This window comes from Bombyx mandarina, chromosome 10, assembly GCF_030267445.1.
Source record: "Bombyx mandarina strain Sakado chromosome 10, ASM3026744v2".
Taxonomy (NCBI): Eukaryota; Metazoa; Arthropoda; class Insecta; order Lepidoptera; family Bombycidae; genus Bombyx; species Bombyx mandarina.
In genome coordinates, this window is record NC_143217.1 from 2,211,276 (window position 1) to 2,235,032 (window position 23,757).

The 23,757-nt window shown below is 42.4% G+C and overlaps 2 protein-coding genes across 2 annotated transcripts in view; both read left to right on the top strand.

The window, feature by feature from the left end:
* Positions 1-23,757, top strand: part of Hml (hemolectin) — a 101,821-nt gene that overhangs the window by 58,696 nt on the left and 19,368 nt on the right. The window contains 16 exon segments of the mRNA XM_089730134.1: positions 7,790-7,898; positions 8,365-8,620; positions 9,511-9,744; positions 10,161-10,392; positions 12,193-12,341; positions 12,957-13,207; positions 14,089-14,306; positions 15,527-15,744; positions 16,272-16,463; positions 17,947-18,074; positions 18,570-18,686; positions 19,683-19,802; positions 20,313-20,462; positions 21,415-21,573; positions 22,454-22,614; positions 23,297-23,426. Of these exon segments, the coding sequence (XP_089586260.1) occupies positions 7,790-7,898; positions 8,365-8,620; positions 9,511-9,744; positions 10,161-10,392; positions 12,193-12,341; positions 12,957-13,207; positions 14,089-14,306; positions 15,527-15,744; positions 16,272-16,463; positions 17,947-18,074; positions 18,570-18,686; positions 19,683-19,802; positions 20,313-20,462; positions 21,415-21,573; positions 22,454-22,614; positions 23,297-23,426 (2,824 nt within the window).
* Positions 5,598-7,765, top strand: LOC114249009 (cytochrome P450 6B2). The gene is made up of 2 exons (XM_028182471.2): positions 5,598-7,045; positions 7,124-7,765. The coding sequence occupies exons 1-2, from the start codon at positions 5,716-5,718 to the stop codon at positions 7,297-7,299; spliced, it is 1,506 nt and encodes a 501-aa protein (XP_028038272.2). The 5' UTR covers positions 5,598-5,715; the 3' UTR covers positions 7,300-7,765.

Below are 23,757 nucleotides of genomic sequence, written 5' to 3' on the forward strand. Positions count from 1 at the left end.
GGAGGGGCAGGGCCGAGCTGCGTTGCCGCTCGATGAGGTCGGCAACCATGGTCCTCAACTCGGCCATGTCCACTCGCAGCTGCCCATTCTCCGCCCGAAGTTTGCCATTCTCGTTCGAGAGTTGCTCGAGGCGGGCGTGCTGCAGGGCCACTTCCTGCCGCAAGCCCGCCGTCTCCGTCGTTGTGGTGCGGTCTACCACTTCCCTCAGACGTTCTTCTAGGGTGGCCGCTCCGGATTTTAAGGCCCGCACGCAGTCACCCTTGAGTCCACCGCCGGATGTTGCCACGACTGCGGAAACTAATTTTCCGACCACCTCGAAAGCTCGGAGGGGGTCAGAGGGACCCACCTCCGTTAGGGAGCGCTCTAGGCGCTGAACCACTCCAATCTCAAATTTTTCCCGGGCCTCACGGCAGGCGGCCCTGGACTGCGCCGAGGAGGCAGCGTCCAGTCCGCAAGAGGAACTTTTTTCGAAGCCGGTGGCGGGCGACGCCGCAGCAGTCGCCGGCCCTTCCGCCAACGCCATATATTTGGCGCTGGCAGGCTCACCCTCGGACGAGTCAGACGGAGCAGAGGATGCCGGCTGTCGGGCCGACTTCCGCTTCCGCCGAGTCCGCTGTCGCGTGTCGGTGAACAGCGCCGGTGTCTCCCGCCCACTGGACGCGTCGCCCCTCGCGGAGCTCCGCGCCGAGTAGAGCGAGATAAGGCTCTCGCAGCGCTCGAGGCGCACGGTGGGGACCCTGTCCCTTACGCGACCCGTGCTGTCGCCCCCTTCTGCGTGACAGTGTGTGCCCCCCCCAGAAACGGTGGGGCAGCGTGCGGCCGATCGCTCGACCGCACGGAGGGATTCTCCCCCCGCGGAGCGGGAGGTACCCTCCTGGGGTATTACTTTTCTCACAGATGTCATTGTTTCATTTTTCCTTTTTTATTAACCAGGGGTCGGTCCCCTGGGGTCTGGTTGGTACCCTTGGGACTGGACTCCCTCCAGCCATTCATCCCATCGCCGGGCACCAGAGCTTAGGATTGGGGCATTTTTTAAAGAGGTTTACGTCCTCGCGGCCCCGTGCCTCGCGGCAGCGGCCCCCGTCCCCCACGCGGTGAGGATTACGGGTTGGCCGGCGGCCCGCCGAGTGCAACGAGCAACACGACAGACCACCGCCCGACGCTCAAAAGAGCAACAACGACGAAGCCACGCCGGTATACCGGTACCCCCCTCTGGAGGGCGTGCCCCTGTAGCCGAAGCCGGGGACATGGCGACCAGCGGCCGGAAGATGCGTAAGCAACGCCGGCTCACTTCTCCATCGAAAGGCAGGCCAAAAGTGGCCCACCATCACCCATGGGTTACGTCCGAAACGGGTCGGACGTGACCCGAAGAAAAACAAAAAAAAAGGGAAGAAGGGGGAAAAGAGAGGGAGCCCGAGCGTCTCCAGGAGGAACACCCTTCAGCGAGTGAAGGGCGTGGAGAGCCCGCAACTCCCCCTGCTGGTTTTGGTCCGCGTCATCCGATCTCTTTCGTTGCAAAGCCTAACTAGGCTACCCTACACCTACACCTAACCTACCTCCCTAACACCTAAGAATCCTTGCAACGAAAAAGATCGGACGATACCCCTGGGAGTGGGACTGTTCCCAGAGGATCCCGTTATCCGCCACCTACGGACGCGCCCGGTGGAAGTCCAGCAAAACTCCCCCACAGACGGAGCCCCCGGCCACGCAGAGTGCGCGCCGGGGGGCCCGCCCAGGTCCCTCGGGATTCCATCGGGCCCTGGACATTTTTCAGCTTTAAGTTTTTTTATTCCTTCTATAACTATCTTTTTATCTGTGAGACGTCTTCCGCTGGTGATTGTATACTGGTGCTGACAAATATATTTGTAAAGTTTTGGACTTGACAATCATACAGTTTTTTGTAGAAATTGGTTGCGGTTTTCATAATATCAGTCCTATTATGTGATAGTTTATCTGACTCTTTTAATTGTTTAATCCAAGGCTTGTAGGTAATTAGCTCCTTGTACGCCTTTTTAATGCTCCCAGTAGTACTTATATGTTTTTCAAATGTTTGTGATCGATGGAGCATGTAGTCTCTCCTTATATTCTTACTTATGAGTTTATATAAAGCTTTTAGTTCATTTTTCAATGCTCTTGTTTTTGGTTTGGTTACATGTAGTTGCTGTCTCCGATCCATGAGTTTCCTAGTATAGGCTGATATTACACTAGGTTTAGTAGTGTGTTGTTGGGTGTTTTGTGCGCTACGTAGACTTTTTTCTATGCCTCGAATTATATTATCGTAGTTTTCTTGTATAGTAGCATCCTCTTTATTTTGCAGTTGCTCTTATTGCTTTTCTAAACATAGTTTGTATGATGATATTTCCATCTCGGTTTTCAATGTTTTTCCTAAACAGTTTGTGTATTTTGCACGGCTTTTCGTAATTTTTTGGAGTATAAAAGTTGCCCTTACAAGTCTATGGTCGGTGGGAAAGTTCACATTTAAGACTTGCACATTTAGAACATTTTTATCCAGATTTGTTAATATGTAATCGATTTCATTCTTCGTATTTCCATCTGGAGATCTCCAGGTCCATCTTAGATTTTTTGGTTTTTTGAAGAAGGTGTTCGTAATGCTCAGTTTATTTTCGTATGCAAAATCAATCAGGCGCTCACCTCTATTATTTCTCACCCCATATCCATGATTTTTCATTATCAGGCTCTCTTCTGGTCTAGGATTCCCAATTTTAGAGTTAAAGTCGCCCATAACTATTATGTTCTTACCTATCTTTCTTAAAGTTTCATTGATAGTATCATAGAACCGTTCCACCTCGTCTTCATTCGAAGCCTCTGTGGGTGCATAGACTTGTAGTATATTTAGTTGATATCCATTTATGTTTAGTTTTAGAAGAGCTACTCGCTCTGATATTCCATTAAAACTGACTATGTTTCTTTTGAGATATTTCATTACAATAAAGCTAACACCATATAATCCTCGTGTTTCTCCCTTATAACAAAATATGAAATCGTCGTACTCCCTGACCGATGTTCCGACACGTCAGATCTCAAAGAGGCCGACTACGTCATATGTTTCAAAGAGTCAATCAGTTCTATTAATCGGTGATTTGTTGATAAGGTTCTCACATTACATGTTGCCACTTGGAATAAATCGTTTTCTCCTGGTAGGGTTTTCTGGAGGGTTTTGGTCGATCTCTCCCGCGGTGACCGGCCGTGGTGGGCTTTTTTTAATTGTTATTCTTTGTTGTTGTTAATTTGTGTTCCATTTTTTTGTTTGTTTTCAGGCTGATCGTGAGAGGTTTCAGTGGGAATATAGTTGAACTTTGGTTTTTGTATGATAAAATCCTTCATGTTTGATGTCTTGTTCTTTTTGTACGTTTGTTTTTGATCTTATTTTACTATTTGGTTGTTTGCATATAACTCTGGTGATTCAGATAAGTTTCTTTTATTATTGTGACTACGAGGATGGTGTTGTTCTTTATCCTTTAATATGATCAGTTTGTCATAACTGAGATAGGCCTTATTTCCTAATTGTTTCTCTTTTCTCAGTTGATCAAGGAGCTCTTTACGCTTATTTAGGATATCTAATGGGTAGTCCTCTTTCAAGTAATATGTCGTGTTTTCCAGTAGTTTTTTATTTTCAGGATATTTATTTTTAATCCCATTGTGCTGAAAGTTATTTTTATTGGTCTAATTTTATCCTTCTTTTTTCCTAGTCTTCTCACCTCTTCTATACTATAATTATTATATTGGAAGTTAAAATGTGTATTTATTATTTTTTTCTCCAACTCATGATATGATTTCTCTTGTTCCTCAACGCCGAACAATATTAGATTTTTGCGTCGAATGTATTTCTCAAAGTTTTTTATCGCTGTGTTTTGTTTTTGGATTTTTGTTTCGAAGATATCTTGTTTCGGTTCAAGATTCGCGAATTTTTCGTTTAGACTGCTAATAATAGTTGTTTTTATTTCCTCTTTTATTTCTAACATTTCTTTTTTTGACTGTCTAATTCCTTGCTGTATATTCTCCAATATTTTCCTCCCGATCCACTAACGGTGCTTTTAGGTACTTCAAGCACCGGTCACCGTTCTCGTCGAACCCGTCGCTTGCGACGAAGGGCTCGACGAGTAAATTAACTCTCAGACACAGCCCACTGAGTTTCTCGCCGGATCTTCTCAGTGGGTCGCGTTTCCGATCCGGTGGTAGATTCTGCGAAGCACGGCTCTTGCTAGGGTTCGTGTTAGCAACGTCATCAGGTTTGAGCCCCGTGAGCTCACCTACAAACGTTAGGGTTACGCTGAAATAGCCCCTAAGGCTATCAGCTTAGGTAGGAAAAAAAAATCCAATATTTTTTTTATTTCTTCCATGTTCTTTGTTTTTGTGTCTGTAGCCCTATCTCGTTGATATTTTCGAAACTAGTTGACGGCCTTAAGTTTTGGCGTCTTGGTGTGAATAGATTATGCACGGTCGTATCGATTAGTCTTAAATGTAATTTACGATTTCCGCTAGGTGGCGATATAGCTTTCTTCAAGTCGATGACAACAAGACGAATGTGTTTTATTTGTGGCCTGATCTTGAGTTATTGCATATTTGTACTAGATGGCGTCAGTGGAGTTAATTGAGTTACGGTTCAATTATAATTTATTACTTTTTTATTATTCACCGTCTATACAAATCAGCTGTTTTGTGCATCAACAAAGTACAAAGGATTTTAGATTACGAAGTTTGTAGGTATCCTGTAGCACTGAGTTTTGTTTTGTTTTTTTAGATTTTGCACAAGCTAGTTACACATTTCACAATTTGTTTAACACATATCATGTAGTCGCGACCATGTAACTGTCAATATTAAAAAATATTTCGCGGGCGGAGCTGAAGGTATTTTTATCACTCAAGTTTTCCTGATTTTTGCTGCTTTGACTACGAACTGAATTATGTCCCGGTAAATCACTGTTAAAAAACCTGACAGTTTTTATTATTTTTTGTTCACTTTTATATTATTATTTAGGATTTAGATATGGATCCGATGTCGACCGTGCCGCTGTCCGACTACCCTCTATTTTCATTCGACTACATTGCTATTATAATATTCTCATTTTATTTTAAGGAAATCGGTTGTATTTTTGTTAAATTTTTGTATAGTGTATTAAATTTTGCTCTTTTTGTTATTACCATTTTTTCAAGTAGAAGTTAGAAAAAGTTGTTCGTCATTGTAATAAAACAACACTAAGGCTCATAAATATCCATTATTATATTAAATCGATTGACAAATAGTAGAGAAACTAGAACAAAACTGTTTGTTATGTTTTTGTCAAGCTATTTAGAAATTAATATTGTTTTCCCATTACTTTAAGCCTATTTCCATTTCGGCTTAGGGAACGGTTCCAATATACCTGTATAATGCAAATTGAAATCGATTAAAACATTTGTGACCCACGGATATGGATTACGAATAACAAAGGTTCGAAAAATAAGTACTAACAAGGGAATTGATTCCAATTTAGCTACAGAACCCTAACCAAACTATTATATATTAATAATATTATAATAAATTAAATTAAATTATAATAATAATAAATTAAATTGTAAATTAGTCTAGTTCTGGTTTAATCTAACTATACATTCTATTCATATAAATAAGCGTTATAGTTCCACAGTGTTATTTTGATGGACACAACATAAGGCCGTACACCTTGAATAGTTCGCAAAAATACTTTTGTTTTAATGATGCTGTTGCTTATTATTGTCATAATCATTTTATATTTATACACTACGAGGAATCATAATTATTGGGCTAAAAGAGGAGTGAAACATGAACGCCCTATTCCGTTCTTCGGAAACCATTTGCCCAATATTTTGCTGCAGAGGGATAATACAGACCTGGGCCTCCAGATGTACAAAGCATACGAGAACGAGAAAATCGTCGGATATTACATCGGGAATATACCGCAGCTTATCATCAGAGACCCTGAGATCATAAAGCACATGCTTAATATTGACTTCAATAGTTTCAGCGAAAGAGGATTGAACTTGAATCCGAAGAAAGAATCTCTTTTGAATAATTTATTTTTTGTGAGTGGCGATAACTGGCGTCGCATGAGGAACATTTTCTCAGGAGCTTTCACTTCCGTCAAACTGAAAGCCGTGTTTCCATTAATTGTTAAATGTACCGATAAACTCGTGAAGAAGACGACGATGCGACATGTAAGTGACGAGATCAAAACATACGAACTGATGACTGGATACACAATGGAGTTTATAGCGTCTTGTGGTTTCGGTGTGGACGTCGATACGATCTCTGAAAGTAACATGCACTTTGTGGAAGTTGCTAGATCGTTTTTTGATAAGACCAGTCTACAGACTTTCATGATTAATCTCGATGAAATATGTTCCATTTTAAAAATAATACCCGGCACTTTTGAAGTTAACAGTGAATTCAATTCATTTATTTTAAACATCACTAAGAAGGTACTGGCGGAGAGAAATTTTAAGCCGAGCGAACGGAATGACTTTGTGGATCATTTGCTACAAATGGTATATTTGAATGGTAATGAAAAGCTAACAACTGAGGCTGACCTTGAATCGGATCCTTGGTTCGTTGCTGCACAGGTCTTTCTTTTTCTCGTTGCTGGTTTTGAAACATCAGCTGTTGCAACTAGTGTAGTGTTACACCAACTCGCTTATAATCAGAATCTGCAAGATGAAGTGCGGAAGGAGATAGATTCTGCTTTGAAGAAGTACGATAACAAACTATGCTATGAGGCAGTGTGCGAAATGTCTCTACTGGATATGACCTTGAAAGAATCACTAAGAATCCAGCCACCAGCTGGTTTTATTAGGCGAAGATGCATAAAGGAATATAAAATCCCTGGTACAAATATAACCATTGATCCCGGCGTGAAGATTTTGATTCCAATCAAAGCATTAAATCACGACCCTAAATACTTCGATTGCCCAAGTGAATTTCGTCCTCAAAGGTTCTCTCCCGAGGCTGAACAAAATATTCCGAAATTCGTGTATATGCCATTCGGAAGTGGTCCTAGAACATGTCCCGGTAAGAAAATATCAAATGTTCTTAATTTCCCTGGGGTTTTTTTTTAATTGGAAAACTTATCTTATTTTAATTCGACAGGTGCACGTCTGGCCAGTTTGCAATCAATGGCTGGGTTAGCTTCCTTGTTACATCACTTCGTTGTTGAATCAACGCCAAACACGAGCCAACACTACAAGATCAAACGTTCTGCGTTTCTCGTTCAAATTATTGAAGGTGGAATACCACTTTACTTTAAACCGAGAACAAATAAATAAAAACACTTAGTAAATGTATTATGCAAATGTATATCTATTAAGCAAATCAAATATTCTTGAAACGTCTTGTAAATTTATTGAAATGTGTTTTATTTTTTTATGCGTCTTTAAATCCAATATTTATAATACGTACCATCGATTTGTATAATTGTTGTTGTAAGAGTCGCCAATTTTGAACTTCCTTTTGTTTTTATCGTGTTTCATTTTTTATATTTTTCTGATTAAGCAACATTTTCCTCTTTATTTCTCGTTGAGCGTATCCTATTTATTGTTCTATTTCATTTGTCAATTCTGTGTATGTATATGGCTAAACATATGGTAATAAGCCGTTTCATGTCCTACTTTCTTTAATGATAGGCTAAAGTCTCCTTTGAGTATTTGTTTCAGGGATTTCGTTTTAATACTAAACTATAAATACCTGTTCTTTTGGTAAGTTAGGCCAACTAAGATGCCAAAGGCCAAAATAAAATGCACCGGATTTCTTTATCAGGTATCCTGTAGGATCTACGTTCAGGGGCGCGAACTGTGACGAATGTGTCTGCAAACTAGGAGGGACCACCGAATGTAAACCATTCAAAGAATGCCAGTGTGACGACGAAGTAAGTACATATACGACATTATAACAAAACTGAAACTATTGATGTGATGATATCTATCGCCGAATACAAGAAATTTGACAAAAACTTGACTCGCATGTACGCTAATTTCAAAAAGTCTTATAAACTTACAAGATTCGAAGAGCATCGGATCGATTCCATTAAAGATCTTCAATGCGAAATACTCCCAACATGATTTTGTATAAGCTGAAGATTACAATATATTGATGTTTTGCTAATTGGGATAAGTAGCAAAGACACTCGATGTAATGTACACTTGTCTCAAACAAGTGAATCTACAGTATTATTAAGGTTTAAATGTGTCATCACGCATTTGAACATGAGACCATACAAATATATCTATTAAAATCTAGGCATATGATTATAAAACACCGCTTATTTTATTCACATTAAAGCAGTCGTATGTTTCTATCATGCTATTTATCAAAATTGTGTTCTCCGAATACAGTCCCTAGTACCGAAACTTTCACCGACGACTTGCGACTGCACCTGCGAGCCCTGCACAAACGGAACCAAGATATGCAAGACGAGCAAGCTGTGTCTGGCTCTGGAGTCGTGGTGTGACGGCGTCCAGGACTGTCCGGACGACGAGCGGGACTGCACGACCTCGACCGCTCGGACGACGACCACGGAGCCGACCGTCGTCACTACCGTAGCGCCCACGCAGGCTGCCACTGCACCTCCCACGACCACGACCCCCAAGCGTGAGTTCTTGAAATTAATTAACGGTACTTAACTAACAATAAAATGGAGGGCTTCTAGATTTTATTGTTGTAATAATACAAAGTTTGCGGCCAGAAGTCGATTTCAACGTTTGCTATTTTTACTTAAGCTTTGATGGTGGCTAGAAAATTACGGAATTTCAGGTCTGCCCCTTAAGAAACAAGCACACAAGTCACACTACATTGATCGTCCGAGAATACATCGACCAGGTCCAAGTAGTTATTTATTTAATTAAAAACTTCAAAACAAACAATTGAATAACAAGCTAAATACGTTCCAGTCTTTATGAATACATTTTCTATACAAACGATAATCGGTAAAGGAAAATTTATCCACCAAAAACATTTAACTATACCTTTTTTTTTTATTGCTTAGTTGGGTGGACGATCTCACAGTCCACCTGGTGTTAAGTGTTCACTGGAGCCCATAGACATCTACAACGTAAATGCGCCACCTACCCTGAGATATAAGTTCTAAGATCTCAGTATAGTTACAATGGCTGCCCTACCCTTCAAACCGAAACGCATTACTGCTTCACGTCAGAAATAAGCAGGGCGGTGGTACCTACCCGCACGGACTCACAAGAGGTCCTACCACCAGTAATTACACAAATTATAATTTTGCGAGTTTCACTTTTATTACAGGATGTTATTCCTTCACCGTGGAAGTCAATCGTGAACATTTGTACGTAATTCATTAGAAAAATTGGTACCCGCCTGGGATTCGAACACAGGTGCATCGCTCAACACGAATGTACCGGACGTCTTATCTATTAGGCCACGACGACTTCAACATTAGATACTTATTGCGGAGACAACTAATGAGAAGATGTAAAATAAAATTATTTTTTAAGCCTTATCTTCTCTTTTAGCGGTCGTCGAATGTCCAAAAGTGGAATGTCCTCCTGGTTACATCATCAGTTACACTACCGGTTCATCATCGAGCTACTCCCGCGCTTTCTCATCAGACCTGCCTCCACCTAGGCCCAGGTACTCGTACCAGAGGTACTACAGAGGACGTTCCACAGGAGGGTACTCTGGTTATGCCAAGACTGGTTATTCAAAAGGAGGATTCTCTAAAGGCGGCTTCTCAAAAGGTGGATATGGTGAGCATTCCATTTGAATTATTATTTCATCGAATTTGTCGTGGCTTGCAACCTCTTTGATAGGACCTACAACGACTAGACATAGACACAGACTAAGACATAGACTTGACAAAAATCCGAAAAGAAATGGAACGAGGCCGTACGTGACCAGCCAGTACATTTTTTGACTTCCTTTTTTTTTATTGCCCTTGTAGGCAGACGAGCGTACGACCCACCGGATGGTGAGTGGTTACCGTCGCCCATGGACTTCAGCAACGCCAGGGGCAGAGCCAAGCCGCTGCCTGCCTTCCTTAAACACAGACAGACACAAAATAGACGACAAGGAACGAACCGACCGTTCCAACCGATCCTTCGACCTTCAGAATTGTTAATTAATTTTACGTTTTTTTTTAAATTAACTTAATGGTCCCTCAAAGGCTACCCGTCGATTCCACGTTCGAACCAAGCCTTCACCCTGGACAAGCCGGCCCTTACGAACAAACAGCCCACTTCGAAGGAGGAATGCGCCCAGTTCAAGTGTATACCCAAACTGCCGGCCTTCAAGCCCGGCGTGGTGCCGCCGCCGGTTGCGTGCTCCGTGGTCACGTGTCCCGCCGGATATACCCTCAAACTCGATAAAGTGCCGACCGGATATAACAAATGCCCGCAGTGAGTAGTAATAATAATAAGAATTAAAAATATATTTTTTACCATGCAAAAAGTCACAGTTTTAAATACTTGCCGAATTGTTTGGAAGTTTTTCCAGGCCGAAACATCAGACGAAATTAAAACTGAAAATGAACTCCATTTGGCTTAGGTCCGTGGTTTTCAGTATTTACCGAAATTCATAAAAAATCACGAATAAAAACTTTGTACGTAATAATAATAACAATATACCTTTTTATTTCTGGTTTTACAATCTTACATTAAACAACAAATATGACTTTTGTTAGTATGCTAACTTAAATTATGTTAGAAACGTAAGTACGTGTATTAAAATAATTATAAATTAACAAGAAATCCCGGCTTAGGTAAAGTAGTAATAAAGTAGGGTGGAGTAATAATATTCTAAAAATTCAAAATTTTCGAGAACATTAGTAACTGACAATGTTTCTGTGGTTTCGTTTGGTTACTCACGGCCAAAAAAAAAATTACAGTATTTGTAGTTAAATAATAATAAATGTAAAATAATGGGCAAATCAACGGCTTTAATATTCTAAACAGGTTTTTTGTTCACTCAATTATTAGCCTCATTAATTACGAACCGGTTATTGAAACGGGTTGTTTAAAACTGGTTATTTACAATAACAATTTATTTTAAATGCAAAATAGTTTTATTGTCGTCTATTTAATAGATAAACATGAAAATGAGGAATAGCGTGTGTTATTTTAGCTACACTAATGGCGTCGAGCACAGATGTGTTTCTTTAGTATTCATCTTATTTAATTTCATTCCTTTGATGTTCACTGATACCGTTTACTTTAGGGGTCTATTGTACTGCTCCCTAAAGTACACAGCTCCACACATAAAGTGGACTTGTCAACCGTCTCCTAATGAAAGGGTTCAATAGCGCGGCTTCCAGTTTGACATTCAATAATGGCGGTGTAGTGGCCACTATGGTGATATAAACTTCAGACACAAAATCTTGGATCAACAAATTGCCTCTACAAACGCGGGTTTATCGGGTTCTTGCTATGTACGATTTTCTTTGTAATTAATTTCTTTGTGTTTAGACGTTTTACAAGAGCCACGAAAAGTACAATTAGACAGTATACGGAAAGAAACTATCGGTATCATAAGTACATATTGTTGAGGCGAATCACCGAGTGTTCCATTTCTGAACGCCATTATAAAAGAAGTGTCAGCGAGCGACGTCAGCCATGACACTTTTTCTCTTTCAAATACAGCCGTCAAGAGCGACGCAGCGATTTTATATTTCTTTATGTATTCAATCTTTAATTTGTCATTTAAGGAGAAATAAATATCTCAAAAACAATAAATACAGTCCACGCTCATTTACCACAACGCAACATAGATATTTAATGGTAGCACCCAAAATGAAACAGAAAGAGTGTAGACAGATTTATCTGCTTCGCCCTACTTGCAATCTTCAGTCTACTTGAGATCGTTGCGTTTCTTGACAGTGATATATAGCAATATAGCAATATGGTATATAGCAACATATCATTGCTATGAAACAATTACTGGTGGTAGGTCCTCCTGTGATTCCGCACGGGTAGGTACCACTACCCTACCTATTTCTGCCGTGAAGCAGTAATGTGTTTCGGTTCGAAGGGTGGGGCAGCCGTTGTAACTATACTGAGACCTTAGAACTCTAATCTCAAATTGGATGGCGGCATTTACCTTAAAGATGTCTATGGGCTCCGGTAACCACTTAACACCAGGTGGGCTGTGAGCTCGTCCACCTATCTATGCAATAAATGTATAAAAACCGATAATTCCCACAGGTACGAATGCGTGCCACCACCGGAGCGTCCAGTTTTCTGCAACATGACCGGAAGGACTTTCAACACGTTCGACGGCATGGAGTATAAGTACGACGTCTGCTTCCACATGCTGGCCAGGGACAACAAGTTCGACGCCTGGCTTATTATCGGTAAGCATTACACCCGGCGGCCGGCGGTCCGGCGTCTGTAGGACGGCGGGATGGATATAATAGTCTCTGCGTCAACCCTGTCCCGCTGTCTCAATAGCCCTGACTGGGCTCCGTCCCGGTCCGAGGTAGGGCGCCGGTTGTGAGCGGCAGAAGTTTTTAGTGAGATTCAACTCCCGCATAACCCACGTGCCGCACGGGTGGGGATCTGGCGATTTTCTCCTGTGGAAAAAAACATAAAAAAAAAGCATTTCACACAGTCTGTTAAGTAAAGCTAAAGTATTCAACGATGCCATTAACTAAAACTCATCATCATCATCATTCTCCTGCCCTTCTCCCAGTTACTTGGGGTCGGCGCAATATATTTTCTTCTTCCATACTTCTCTACCATATACCATTACTTCGCTCACTTCCCTCTTACACATATCGTCTCTCACACAATTCATTCATCTCTTCTTACGTCTCACTCTTCCTCTATATCCTTCCACATTCATATTTAACACTCTCTTACCAACCATTAACTAAAACTGCTAGAATAAAAACAGCCCTTTTTTGTCTTCGTAAGGTTCACAACGGATTGAACGGTAGCGATAAAGTATGAATTTTAATTTTCCGCAGTCCGAAAGAACTGCCGCCTGGACGGTTGCACTAACGAATTGATCGTAATGCAAGACGATCAATTGATTCAAGTGAAACCTAACATGATGGTCACGTACAACAACTACGAGTACACAATCGAACAGACAAAGAAGATTTGCTTCCAGAAGAACAGTTTCGATGTGGACCGCCTCGGGAACGGAATCTCTATCACGTCGAGAAAGTACAATTTCACTGTGCTCTATAATAAAGAAGGAGATGTTAAGATTGGGGTAAGTATTTATCATACATACACACGAATAACTCGATTCTCACCTTGAAATAGTTTCTAATCCCCTAGGGTGCTATTGTGAGTACTGACGTGGTGATAAGTGATCACCGGAGCCATAGACATCAACGACATAAATGCCCCCCTTGAGACGTCTCAGCCTTTACAGCACAACGACTGCTCCACCCTTCAAATCGAAACGCATTACGGTTTTACAATAAAAATAGGCAGAGCGGTGGTACCTACCCGTGCGGGGTCCCAAGACGCCCTACCACGAGTAATTGATAGTTTCTTCTTTGTTTTCTTTCTGATGACACATATTTTGTAATCAATAACAATAACGTACCGTAGATTGAGGGAAATCGGTACCCCTTCCAAATCCAACACAAATTTTCAATGTTTTTTCTTAGAGTAATACCAATGAAATTGAGATTCTAATGGTTCCGGAGGCTTACATTTTTATATACGGTCCCTTGTTATACATAGTTCATTACAGAATGTACACAAAAACTGAAAAAAAATAGTTTGACCCAATTCACCTTGGCTTTGGGGTGAATCAGGCTACTTATGGGGAGAATAGAGTTTTTCGATAGGGCTGGCACTATTTAGTTGTTAGGTAGGTACCTAACTTTAGGTAATTAACTTTTTAATATCTTTAATGAGTTACAAAACTTTGATGACTAAATTGAACTATTTAATATTCTTAAACGCTAAATAACAGTCATTTTCAGTTCAACAAAGTTAAATCTAACAACTGAATAAAAGTATTGTGACATCCCAGATTTGTCCCTATTCTAACTCTAGTTTCTATTCCCCCCAATCTACTGTATACGAAAAGTAAGTAAAGGAAAGTAGTATTACGTCGATGTCAATATTGTTATAAAGGTATTGAAGAAGCACATGGGCGGAGTGGACGGTCTGTGCGGAGCCTATGATGGCTCGTTGGCCAACGAGCGGCGTCTCCCGGACGGTCGGGTCGCGACTTCGATAGACGAGTTCGGTCGCAGTTGGGCCAAGCCCGGCGTCCCCGCCGACGCCTGCGCCCCGCGAGTCGCCTCCGCGCACAAACAGCGGAGAGCTTGGGACCTCTGTAACGTTATTACGTAAGGCTTCATTTACCCACTCCTCTTTTTCCCCCTACCTATGCCGATAGCCTTGGGAGGCTATTTCAGCTTTCGGAGTGTTGCTAACACTGGCCCTAGCAAGGGCAGTGCTTCGCAGAATCTACCACCGGATCGTAAACGCGACCCACTGAGAAGATCCGGCGAGAAACTCAGTGGGCTGTGTCTGAGGGTTAATTCACTCGTCGAGCTCTTCGTCGCAAGCGACGGGATCGACGAGGACGGTGACCGGTCCTCACTCCTCACTTTTGTCGCGTGCATTTAAGTGATTACAATGTGGAATGCTTAACGACGAAGGAAAGATCTTCCACCGAGCGAGTGATATTGCTCGGTAGACCGACGGTCCGAATGTTGTTGTTCGGAACTTGTATATATGCTTATCTTGAAAATGTCGTAAGCGAGATTCAGGCGTATGTCAAATATCTTGCGTTGTATGATGACTACCCGCCACATACAAACCCTATTCTTTACTTTTTGGTGGTTAAGCTGCGCCTTAACATATTTGCATACAGGGTGTGAGAAAAGCGAAGTGATTTATTTCAAACCGTTGAATTGAAAAGAGAAACAGTTGAATAAGTACCGTACAACGAACATTTTGTTTTGATATATTAAAAAAAAATCATCTCGAAACCTTCTGGTCTGCTTCGTCTCCGTGCACTGCTGAAAGAGATTTCAATTTGAAATGAACAGTCAACTGTCAAATTTAATGAGAATCATTATTGTTTACATAAATAAGTACTGAAAATCAAGTACGACTAATTTGCAAAGCGAATCCCCTGTGTTACATTTATTAATGTATCAATTGACGGGCGAGGAGGAAACGTCTTGAGTTAAGACGCTCTGCTAGTGATTTAATTTGGAAAAATTATTTAGTATCTGTGAGGGAATAAACGACACTGGCCTAATTTTTTTTTTATTGCTTAGTTGAGTGGACGAGCTCACAGCTCAACTGGTGTTAAGTGGTTACTGGAGCCCATGGACATCTACAACGTAAATGCGCCACCCACCTTGAGATATAAGTTCTTAGGTCTCAGTATAGTTACAACGGCTACCCCACCCTTCAAACCGAAACGCATTACTGCTTCACGGCAGAAATAGGCAGGGTGGTGGTACCTACCCGTGCGGACTCATAATATGTCCTACTAAGTGAAATAGTTTCGTCCACTTCGGTCGCTAGTACTAAGAAATATTATCCTCATCAGGGAAGAGCCGTTCTCGCAATGCGGCAAAGTCCTGAACTTGGACAAGTGGCGGCACATTTGCTTGGAGAAGATCTGCGAGTGCACCGACCTCGTCGTCAACGGCACCAAGCGCACCGAGGAGCAGTGCCGCTGCCTCGTGCTGCAGCAGATGGCGGCCGAGTGCCTCGCGGCAGACGCTGGCGTCGACCTCGCCTCCTGGAGGCTCATGATGGACTGTCGTGAGTGTTTCGTTTATTTTCCACTCTCCTACTCTTTCATTAGTCTTGAGAGGCTATTTCGGCTTCACCCTAACGTGTAGATGAGCTCGCGGGGCTCAAACCGGAGTGTTGCTAACACTGGCCCTAGCTAGAGCCGTGCTTCGCAGAATCTACCACCGGGTCGGAAACGCGATCCACTGAGAAGATCCGATGAGAAACTCAGTGGGCTGTGTCTGTGGGGAACTCTTTCATATCGAGGGGCGAAACGCTATATGGCTTAAGCGACATTTTTGCAACTTTACAAGAGAGCTCTTCAAAGTTTAAAATTTAGAAAAAATATCAATCATACTGTTACGCGCTGGTGTTCGGAATAAGTAAAAATTCTACCGAAGTATAAATTAAAATTGTATTAACACTTAGAACACTCACAGAACAGTTTGAAATTCTTAATTCACTTCGAGTCTTATCCTTTAGGCCACGACAACTTCACAAGATAGTTTAATAAGTAGTAACAAAAATTATCTATATGAAACGTGGATTTGTTACAGCGGCGGACTGTCCCCCGCCGCTAGTGCACTACGACTGCTACCGCAAGCGATGCGAGGAGACGTGCGCGCCCTACCCGAACGCCGCGCGCGCCTGCCCCGCGCAGGAGGGACAGTGCTCGCCGGGCTGCTACTGCCCCGACGGGAAGCTCCGGAAGGGAGATCAGTGCGTGCTGCCGGCGGACTGCTTGGATTGTGAGTTCTTCTCTTTATATATTCTCTTCTCTTTCTGAATATAATGACTATTGATAACTTAATAATTTATTTTCTACATAGTCTCTCTACACACCGAGTCCAACAACTTTCCAAGACTTCAATCCCTTTCAAAAAAAATTTTTGTCTTGGTCCTGCAAAAAGCTCTCCACGGCATCCATCACCTCGTTATCGCCTTCGTACCTGTTTTCCCTTAAGTATTCTTTCAACTTTGGGAACATATAAAAATCGCTAGGCGCCAGATCTGGTGAACAAGGGGGGTGGTCAACCAATTCGAAGCCAGCTTGCTGAATGGCAGCCATCGCAACTGCCGACCTGTGCGCGGCTGCATTGTCGGGATGAAACAGCACACCCCTTCGAAGTTTCCCTCTCCTTTTCTCTGTGAGGGCATTCCTCAACTTGGAAATTAAATCTGCATAATATTGGCCTGTAATAGTGGCTCACGCTCCAGGCAATCAATCAACAATGTCCCTTTTGAGTCCCAAAATATTGAGGCCATAACCTTGCCAGCCGATGCCACGACACGAAACTTCTTCGGGGTCTGTGATGATGGCCGTTTCCATTGCGAAGATTGCTGGTTTGTCTCGGGATCAAAATGATGGACCCATGTTTCGTCCATTGTTACGAAACGAAACAAAGAGTTTTCAGAATCTTCTTGAAACTTGTCCAACATGTCGAATGCCAACAAAATGTCAAGTCGATTTTGTTTCTGACTGTCGGTTAACGTTCTCGGCATCCATCTTGCGGAAACTTTTCTCATATTCAAAGATTGTTTTAATATGAATTGAATACTTCCATATGAAATGCCCGTTTCTTGTATTAAGTATCGGATGGTAACTCTTCGATCGCTCAATACAATTTTCTCGACTTTCGCAACGTTTTCTTGGGTGAGTGACGACGATGGACGTCCGTCTCCCGTGCTCGTTCTCCCTACTCGAAATTGAGAAGCCCACCTTGCGACAGTGGAATACGGCAGAGCAGACTCTCCTAATGTTGCTTCCAAATCGCAATGAATATCTTGCGTCGTTAATTTTTTTAAGCAGAGATATTTAATAGCGGCTTGCACTTCGTTTTTATCCATTTTCGAAAACAGGTTCCGACACAAAACAAAGAAATGACTAGGTTCTATTGTCAAAGGCTATTTATTGCCTTTGACAATAGAACCATAATCATGTTCAAACTTATAATTTAAATTCATTATGGTCGAATTTTGACTACCGCGCGACCACTAGTTCAATACAATTGATTGGATCATACATCCTAGAATTAGCAAATTTCTCCTATTCTGGATGTGGTCAGCATAATATTGCACCTATTTTATTATGATTTTTTTATAATGAATTTATTTTGATTAGGATATCAATGTAGAAATTAATGGAAAGATTAAGCTCCAAAAGCTTTTGCTGAAACGTGTATCCTGATTTTGAAGATCTCAAGTTCTAGAAGTTTATTATTTTCTGTCCAGGCACGTGTACAGGAGTCGGTACACCAGCTAAGTACACTACCTTCGAGGGCGACGACCTTCCCTTCTTGGGCAACTGTACCTACCTCGCCTCCAGAGACAGAAACCAAACTGGAGAACATAAATATCAGGTAAACTGTTCAAAATGAATTACGTTTTTCACTAATAAATTATAAATTTACATAATAAGACTAGCTGTACCTGTCCGCTTCGCTGGGCATTTAAAATTAACATTTTTATTTCTCACCCCCACAAAGATTCTCATAATAAACGCCCTCGCAACTGGTCCCTACACCAGTCCAACACTCATATAAATATTAGCCTATCCATTAAGTACATGTATTTTCTACATGGATACCAAGTTTCAAGTCAATCGGATGCATGGTTCAGTAGTTATGACGGAACATCCGTAAAAACCACTGTAGATTTATATATTAGAATAGATTTTATTTATTTTTTAATCCCTATACTGATTCTTTTAAAGGCATCGTTTAACAAAAACATCTGCTTTCGAATGGTCCAATGATGATTGTATGTCTAAGACTTCACAGATTGCTCACGCGCGTCCAGCCGTAGTCACATGTCTATGTGCAAGTCTGTAGCATCAGATATATGTTCTATTCCAGGTGTACGCTACGAACGGCCCGTGCGATGATAACGCTAATATTGTGTGCACTAAGATTGTGCATCTCATATACGAGAAGAATGTTATCCATATTAGCAAGGATCCCACAACCAAAAAGGTAATTATTGTATTTTAGAAAAGAAAAAAAAAACATTTTGTTTGTATTGGTTGTTGTCTAAGCATTCTACCATAAATTCCATTTCATATTGTGTTTGTTATGATGTCTCATTCTATTATGCGGTATTGTGATGACATAGATTCATGCAAATGATTTAACAATTTATAATTATTGGGGTTGATTCTGTAGTTTTGTTTTTGTCTTACATTTAGAACGCAATCGATAGGATTTTGGGCAAATTGGTTAGTTGGTGGGAACTCACCTTAGGTCTGTTTTATTGTAGGTATATTTCCAGCATCACTCTTTTCTTCTTTTTATTACACTTTTATGAACACTTTCAGTAGTTCAATTTCAATTAATTAGCTTGAGACTTAATATATCACTATTTTTCACGATCGCACAATATTGATGCGCACGATTCAAAAGTCAACTTTATAATAATCTTTTTTTTTTTTAATATAAGGTGCGATAGGTATGGTAATGCATAACCCAATCCTATAGACCGAATGGTAAACAGTCGACGTCACCCTAAGCACGTCATTACGGATCCTCACGATCCACTAACGGTGCTTTTAGGTACCACAAGCACCGGTCCGTCCTCGTCGAACCCGTCGCTTGCGATGAAGGGCTCAACGAGTGAAATAACCCATAGACACAGCCCACTGAGTTTCTCGCCAGATCTTCTCAGTGGGTCGCGTTTCCGATCCGGTGGTAGACTCTGCGAAGGGGCCAGTGTTAGCAACACTCCCGGTTTGAGCCCCGCGAGCTCACCTACATGTTATGGTGATGCTGAAATAGCCTCTCAAGGCTATCAGCATATATAATATAAGGCTATAGGCAGAAAAAAAAGCATAATAGGCATTGATCTATGAGAGAAAGAAACGGGACTATCATCGATGCGCTCTCAATTCCGTTCAAAAGTAGTTTAACTGATGTATCCTTTGCAGATAGCGTAAACAAATAATGTTAATTTTTTTGGCTTTTAAATTTCGACAGCTTCGAACAGTGATAGGGAAGACCGCGGTGTTCAAGTATCCGGTTAAGGAGAACTGGGGCACAATCAGCTTGCTCAACGGACAGGATGTCTCCGTCACCCTGCCGGATATACACGTGGAGGTATGTTTACAGGGTGCTTCACATATGCCCCGCGTCGAGGGAGGATATTGGACATTTGTAATGTTACCGCATAAAAGATCATTGATAAAAACAAACTACATTATGTAACGTTATCGCAGAAAATATTGCGATTCTATTTGAATGAAAAGATAGATGTTCTTAAATATGAATGGAGAAAAAAATCTTTCGGCGAGTGGATGTTATTTGGCCGGAATTGGACACATGCAAACTGATCTTATAAATGTCGTTAGCGCGATCCAGATTGTATAAAATAAAAATTAAAATATCTTTTACCCGAACGAACCACACATTTTCTATACTTAAATATTTTTTGCTGGTGGTAGGACCTTATGCCTAATAAAAAAAATTAGAATTCTGCACTCTTTCTCTAATCTCTATAAGTGTGGGAAATTTAACATTTCTCCGTCCGCGTGATTTTCTTAAAAAGGGATACAAAATGCTTGCTTCCCGTATTAATTAATATAATGATATATGGAATGTTTCAATTAGCTGACAGTGTCGCAACTGAACCTGGAATTCGCCGTCCGCGTGCCGACCTTCCTGTACGGGAACCGAACCGAGGGTCTGTGTGGAGTGTGCGCCGGCTACCAGGATTTCCTCGTCACCAGCAACGGGACGGTCACCGATGACTTCGACTTGGTCTGTACTCATTCAGCTCATCCAGCTATTTTAATGTACATCGGCAATCAACCGTTCTCGTCGAACCCGCCGCTTGCGACGAAGGTCTCGACGAGTAAATTAACCCACAGACACAGCCCACTGAGTTTCTCGCCGGATCTTCTCAGCGGGTCGCGTTTCCGATCCGGTGGTAGATTCTGCGAAGCACGGCTCTTGCTAGGGTTCGTGTTAGTAACGTCGTCAGGTTTGAGCCCCGTGATCTCACCTACTAGCTAAGGTTACGCTGAAATAGCCTCTCAAGGCTATCAGCTTAGGTAGGGAAAAAAACCACCGCAAAATAAATCCAGTCTCCTACCTTGAGGCTTGAGGTCGAAGTCCGAATTATGCTATAATACCCGTAGTTTCATTTTTCAAGTTATAGGCAGGAACAGGTGAGATGGAGGTAACCCTTTAAGGGTAAGCAGGAGGTTGGCTCTGCTGCTAGCCTGGAGGGGCTATTTTGACTTCACCTTGATTTGTTGGCGAGCTCACGGGGCTCAGCCTGAAAGAGTTTGCTAACATGTACCATACAAAGAGCTGCGCTTCGTTTAATTGACCATACCGCAGTAGAGTTCATCCATACTGCCTGCAGCCACAGTGTCCACAGTCCGTTTCCAGAGACCTTTTCTGCCACGTACAATCCGGCTTTGGAATGAGTTCCCTTACACGGTGTTTCCCGAGCGCCATTACATGTCCTTGTTCAAACGAGGCTTGTGAATAGTACTTAACGGTAGGCAATAGCTTGGCTCTGCCCCTGACATTGCTGATGTCCATGGGCGATGGTATCCACTCATCATCAGGTGGGCCGTATGCTCGTCTGCCTACAAGGGCAATAAAAAAACCTAATCGTGTAAGCTAACAATGTGTATACCACTATACATCTCTGCTTGGGAAGCGCACCAATGAAAACTTGTGTTCTGATGTGTGGTTCCAGTACGGCAAGAGTTGGCAAGCGTCTCCCGAGAAGCTGACGGAGCTGGAGGTGCCGAGCGACGAGCAGTGCGACGCGCCGCCCCCGCCCGCCCCCTGCACGCCGCCCCCGCCCGACAACAACACCTGCTACCACCTTTACAACGCCGACAGATTCGGAGCCGTGAGTCCCTTTGCCTCCTCGTCTAAACCCATTGCTACACATTCGTCAACCGTATCGAAAAAAAAGCAGGTAGAATCTATCATCGGTATTTCTTTTCACGCAGTTCCTATTTATAATGTAGGAATAAAATACACCGCATCGGTGCAGACGTTTCTTGCCCCAAATCTTTACCAGACTACATAAAGAGACGATGTACTTAAATATTTTAAATTAACAACAACAGTGTACTAGTACCTTCTTATATCATATTGTTATGTTTATAGAAAATTCGAAACTCAAATGCACTTTACGGATTTTTTTAGGGAAACAGCTTCTTAAATCAATGACGTTATCTTTTTTCTCCTACCGACGCCGAAAATTCGGTTTTCGTCCCGCTGTACAGGGAGGAAAGTCTAACTTTTTCTCCCTGGGTACTGAAAAGTGCGCATGCGCGTTAGTGTCTACGTCTGTTCTCACGCACCTAAAATTCTCCGCCATTGTTGTGCTCCGGTAATTATGCAATTAGTAGTAGTTTATTTAAAAATTTAAAAACAGTTAAATTGTTTTTTTATGAGTGCCAACCCCCCGCCAGGGCTTCGCCCCTGGACCCCGGCTCGGTACTCCACGGGTGCTAACTTTTTTACAATGTCGAACTTTCGGCCTGGTAAGAGAAAAATAGTATGTGCACCGCGGGAAAAAAGTTGGTCATCTCATCCCACGTGTTTGCCACCCTTGCTCAATGTAGTATTTCATATAGCATTCAAATATTTATGTAGTGTATGTGTTCGTATTAAAATTGTATGTTGTAAGAATTTTGGAACTACTACGTTCTCAAATAGGGCTTTTGCGCGCTTGGATTTGTTTGTAAGAGTTTTAGCAACAGCGATCTGTATGTGAACAGTGCCACGCGCTGGTGGAGCCGCAGCCGTACGTGGAGTCGTGCGAGGCGGACGAGTGCGGCGGGCGCGGCCCGTGCGACGCGCTGCAGCGATACGCGGCCGCTTGTGCCGAGCTCGGCCTGTGTCTGCCGGACTGGCGGCGGGAACTCTGCCCCTATCCTTGGTCAGTATACCCGTCTGAGTGTGAGAGCCGTATCGTCCCAGGCGAGGTCACGCCCCTCCTCCTCCTCTCGTCGTTTTCCTCATTACTGAGGGTCGTGACTCCCCCGCTGCATCAGTTTCTCCCATACGATTTCCCTCCATCTGCTGCGATCCTTAGCTTCATGAAGGGCATTGTGGAAGTTGATGCTTAGAGAAGATCGTATTTGGTCCGACTATGTCGTGGGACTGCGTCCTCTGGGACGTTTGCCATCTACCTTTCCTGTCACCATCAGCTGTTCTAGATTGTGACCCTCTTTACGAGCAATATGTCCAAGGTCATGCCCCACCGAAGGACAAATGATTATCAGATCCCCTAGACATTACTAACGGAAATGACGTCCCTAACTTTGAGATATGGGGCCAAACTCTCAAGCTGCTAAGCCCCTACAAACAGGGAATTATGATTGCTTTAAAGCAGAAATAGGAAGTATGGTGTTCCTATGTGTACCTACTCTTGTCGGGTTATATATTCATATTGGATGTTTCTGGAATAATATAATCCTGTTTATAGTGTGGATGGCGCTAGACTGATTTCGCTGAATGTAGATCTATTTAAAATATTTAGTTAAGAACTAGAAACGTGACCAGAATTCGCAGATATAAAACTTTTTTTTTTAATTCTACCCTCAAATTAAAATCGGCAGTGAGGAACCGTTCGTGTACCGAGCGTGCGTGGACTGCGAGAGGACGTGCGACAACTACGAGCAGTTGCAGACCAGCCCCGAGAAGTGCACCAACAAACCCGTCGAAGGATGTTTCTGTCCCGAAGGAAAGGTCGGTCGACTTTGTGAACGTTCCTTTAACATTACAATAACGAATCGACGAACTGTGATCAGTGTGCTTAGGGCGATTTTGCTAACGTTCTCGATAGCTTTTTTCCCTGCCTATGCTGATAACCTTGAGAGGCTATTTCAGCTTCACCCTAACGTGTGTAGGTGAGCTCACGGGGCTCAAACCGGAGTGTTGCTAACACTGACCCTAGCAAGAGCAGTGCTTTGCAGAATCTACCACCGGATCGGAAACGCGACCCACTGTAAAGATCCGGCGAAAACTCAGTGGGCTGTGTCTATAGGTTAATTCGCTCGTCGAGCCCTTCGTCGCAAGC

Bases quoted from the DNA above. Each gene is read 5' to 3' on its own strand.
- LOC114249009 (XM_028182471.2), top strand. From the start codon at position 5,716: ATGATGCTGTTGCTTATTATTGTCATAATCATTTTATATTTATACACT. The intron at 7,046-7,123 runs GTAAGAAAATAT...TTAATTCGACAG, and splicing joins TGGTCCTAGAACATGTCCCG to GTGCACGTCTGGCCAGTTTG.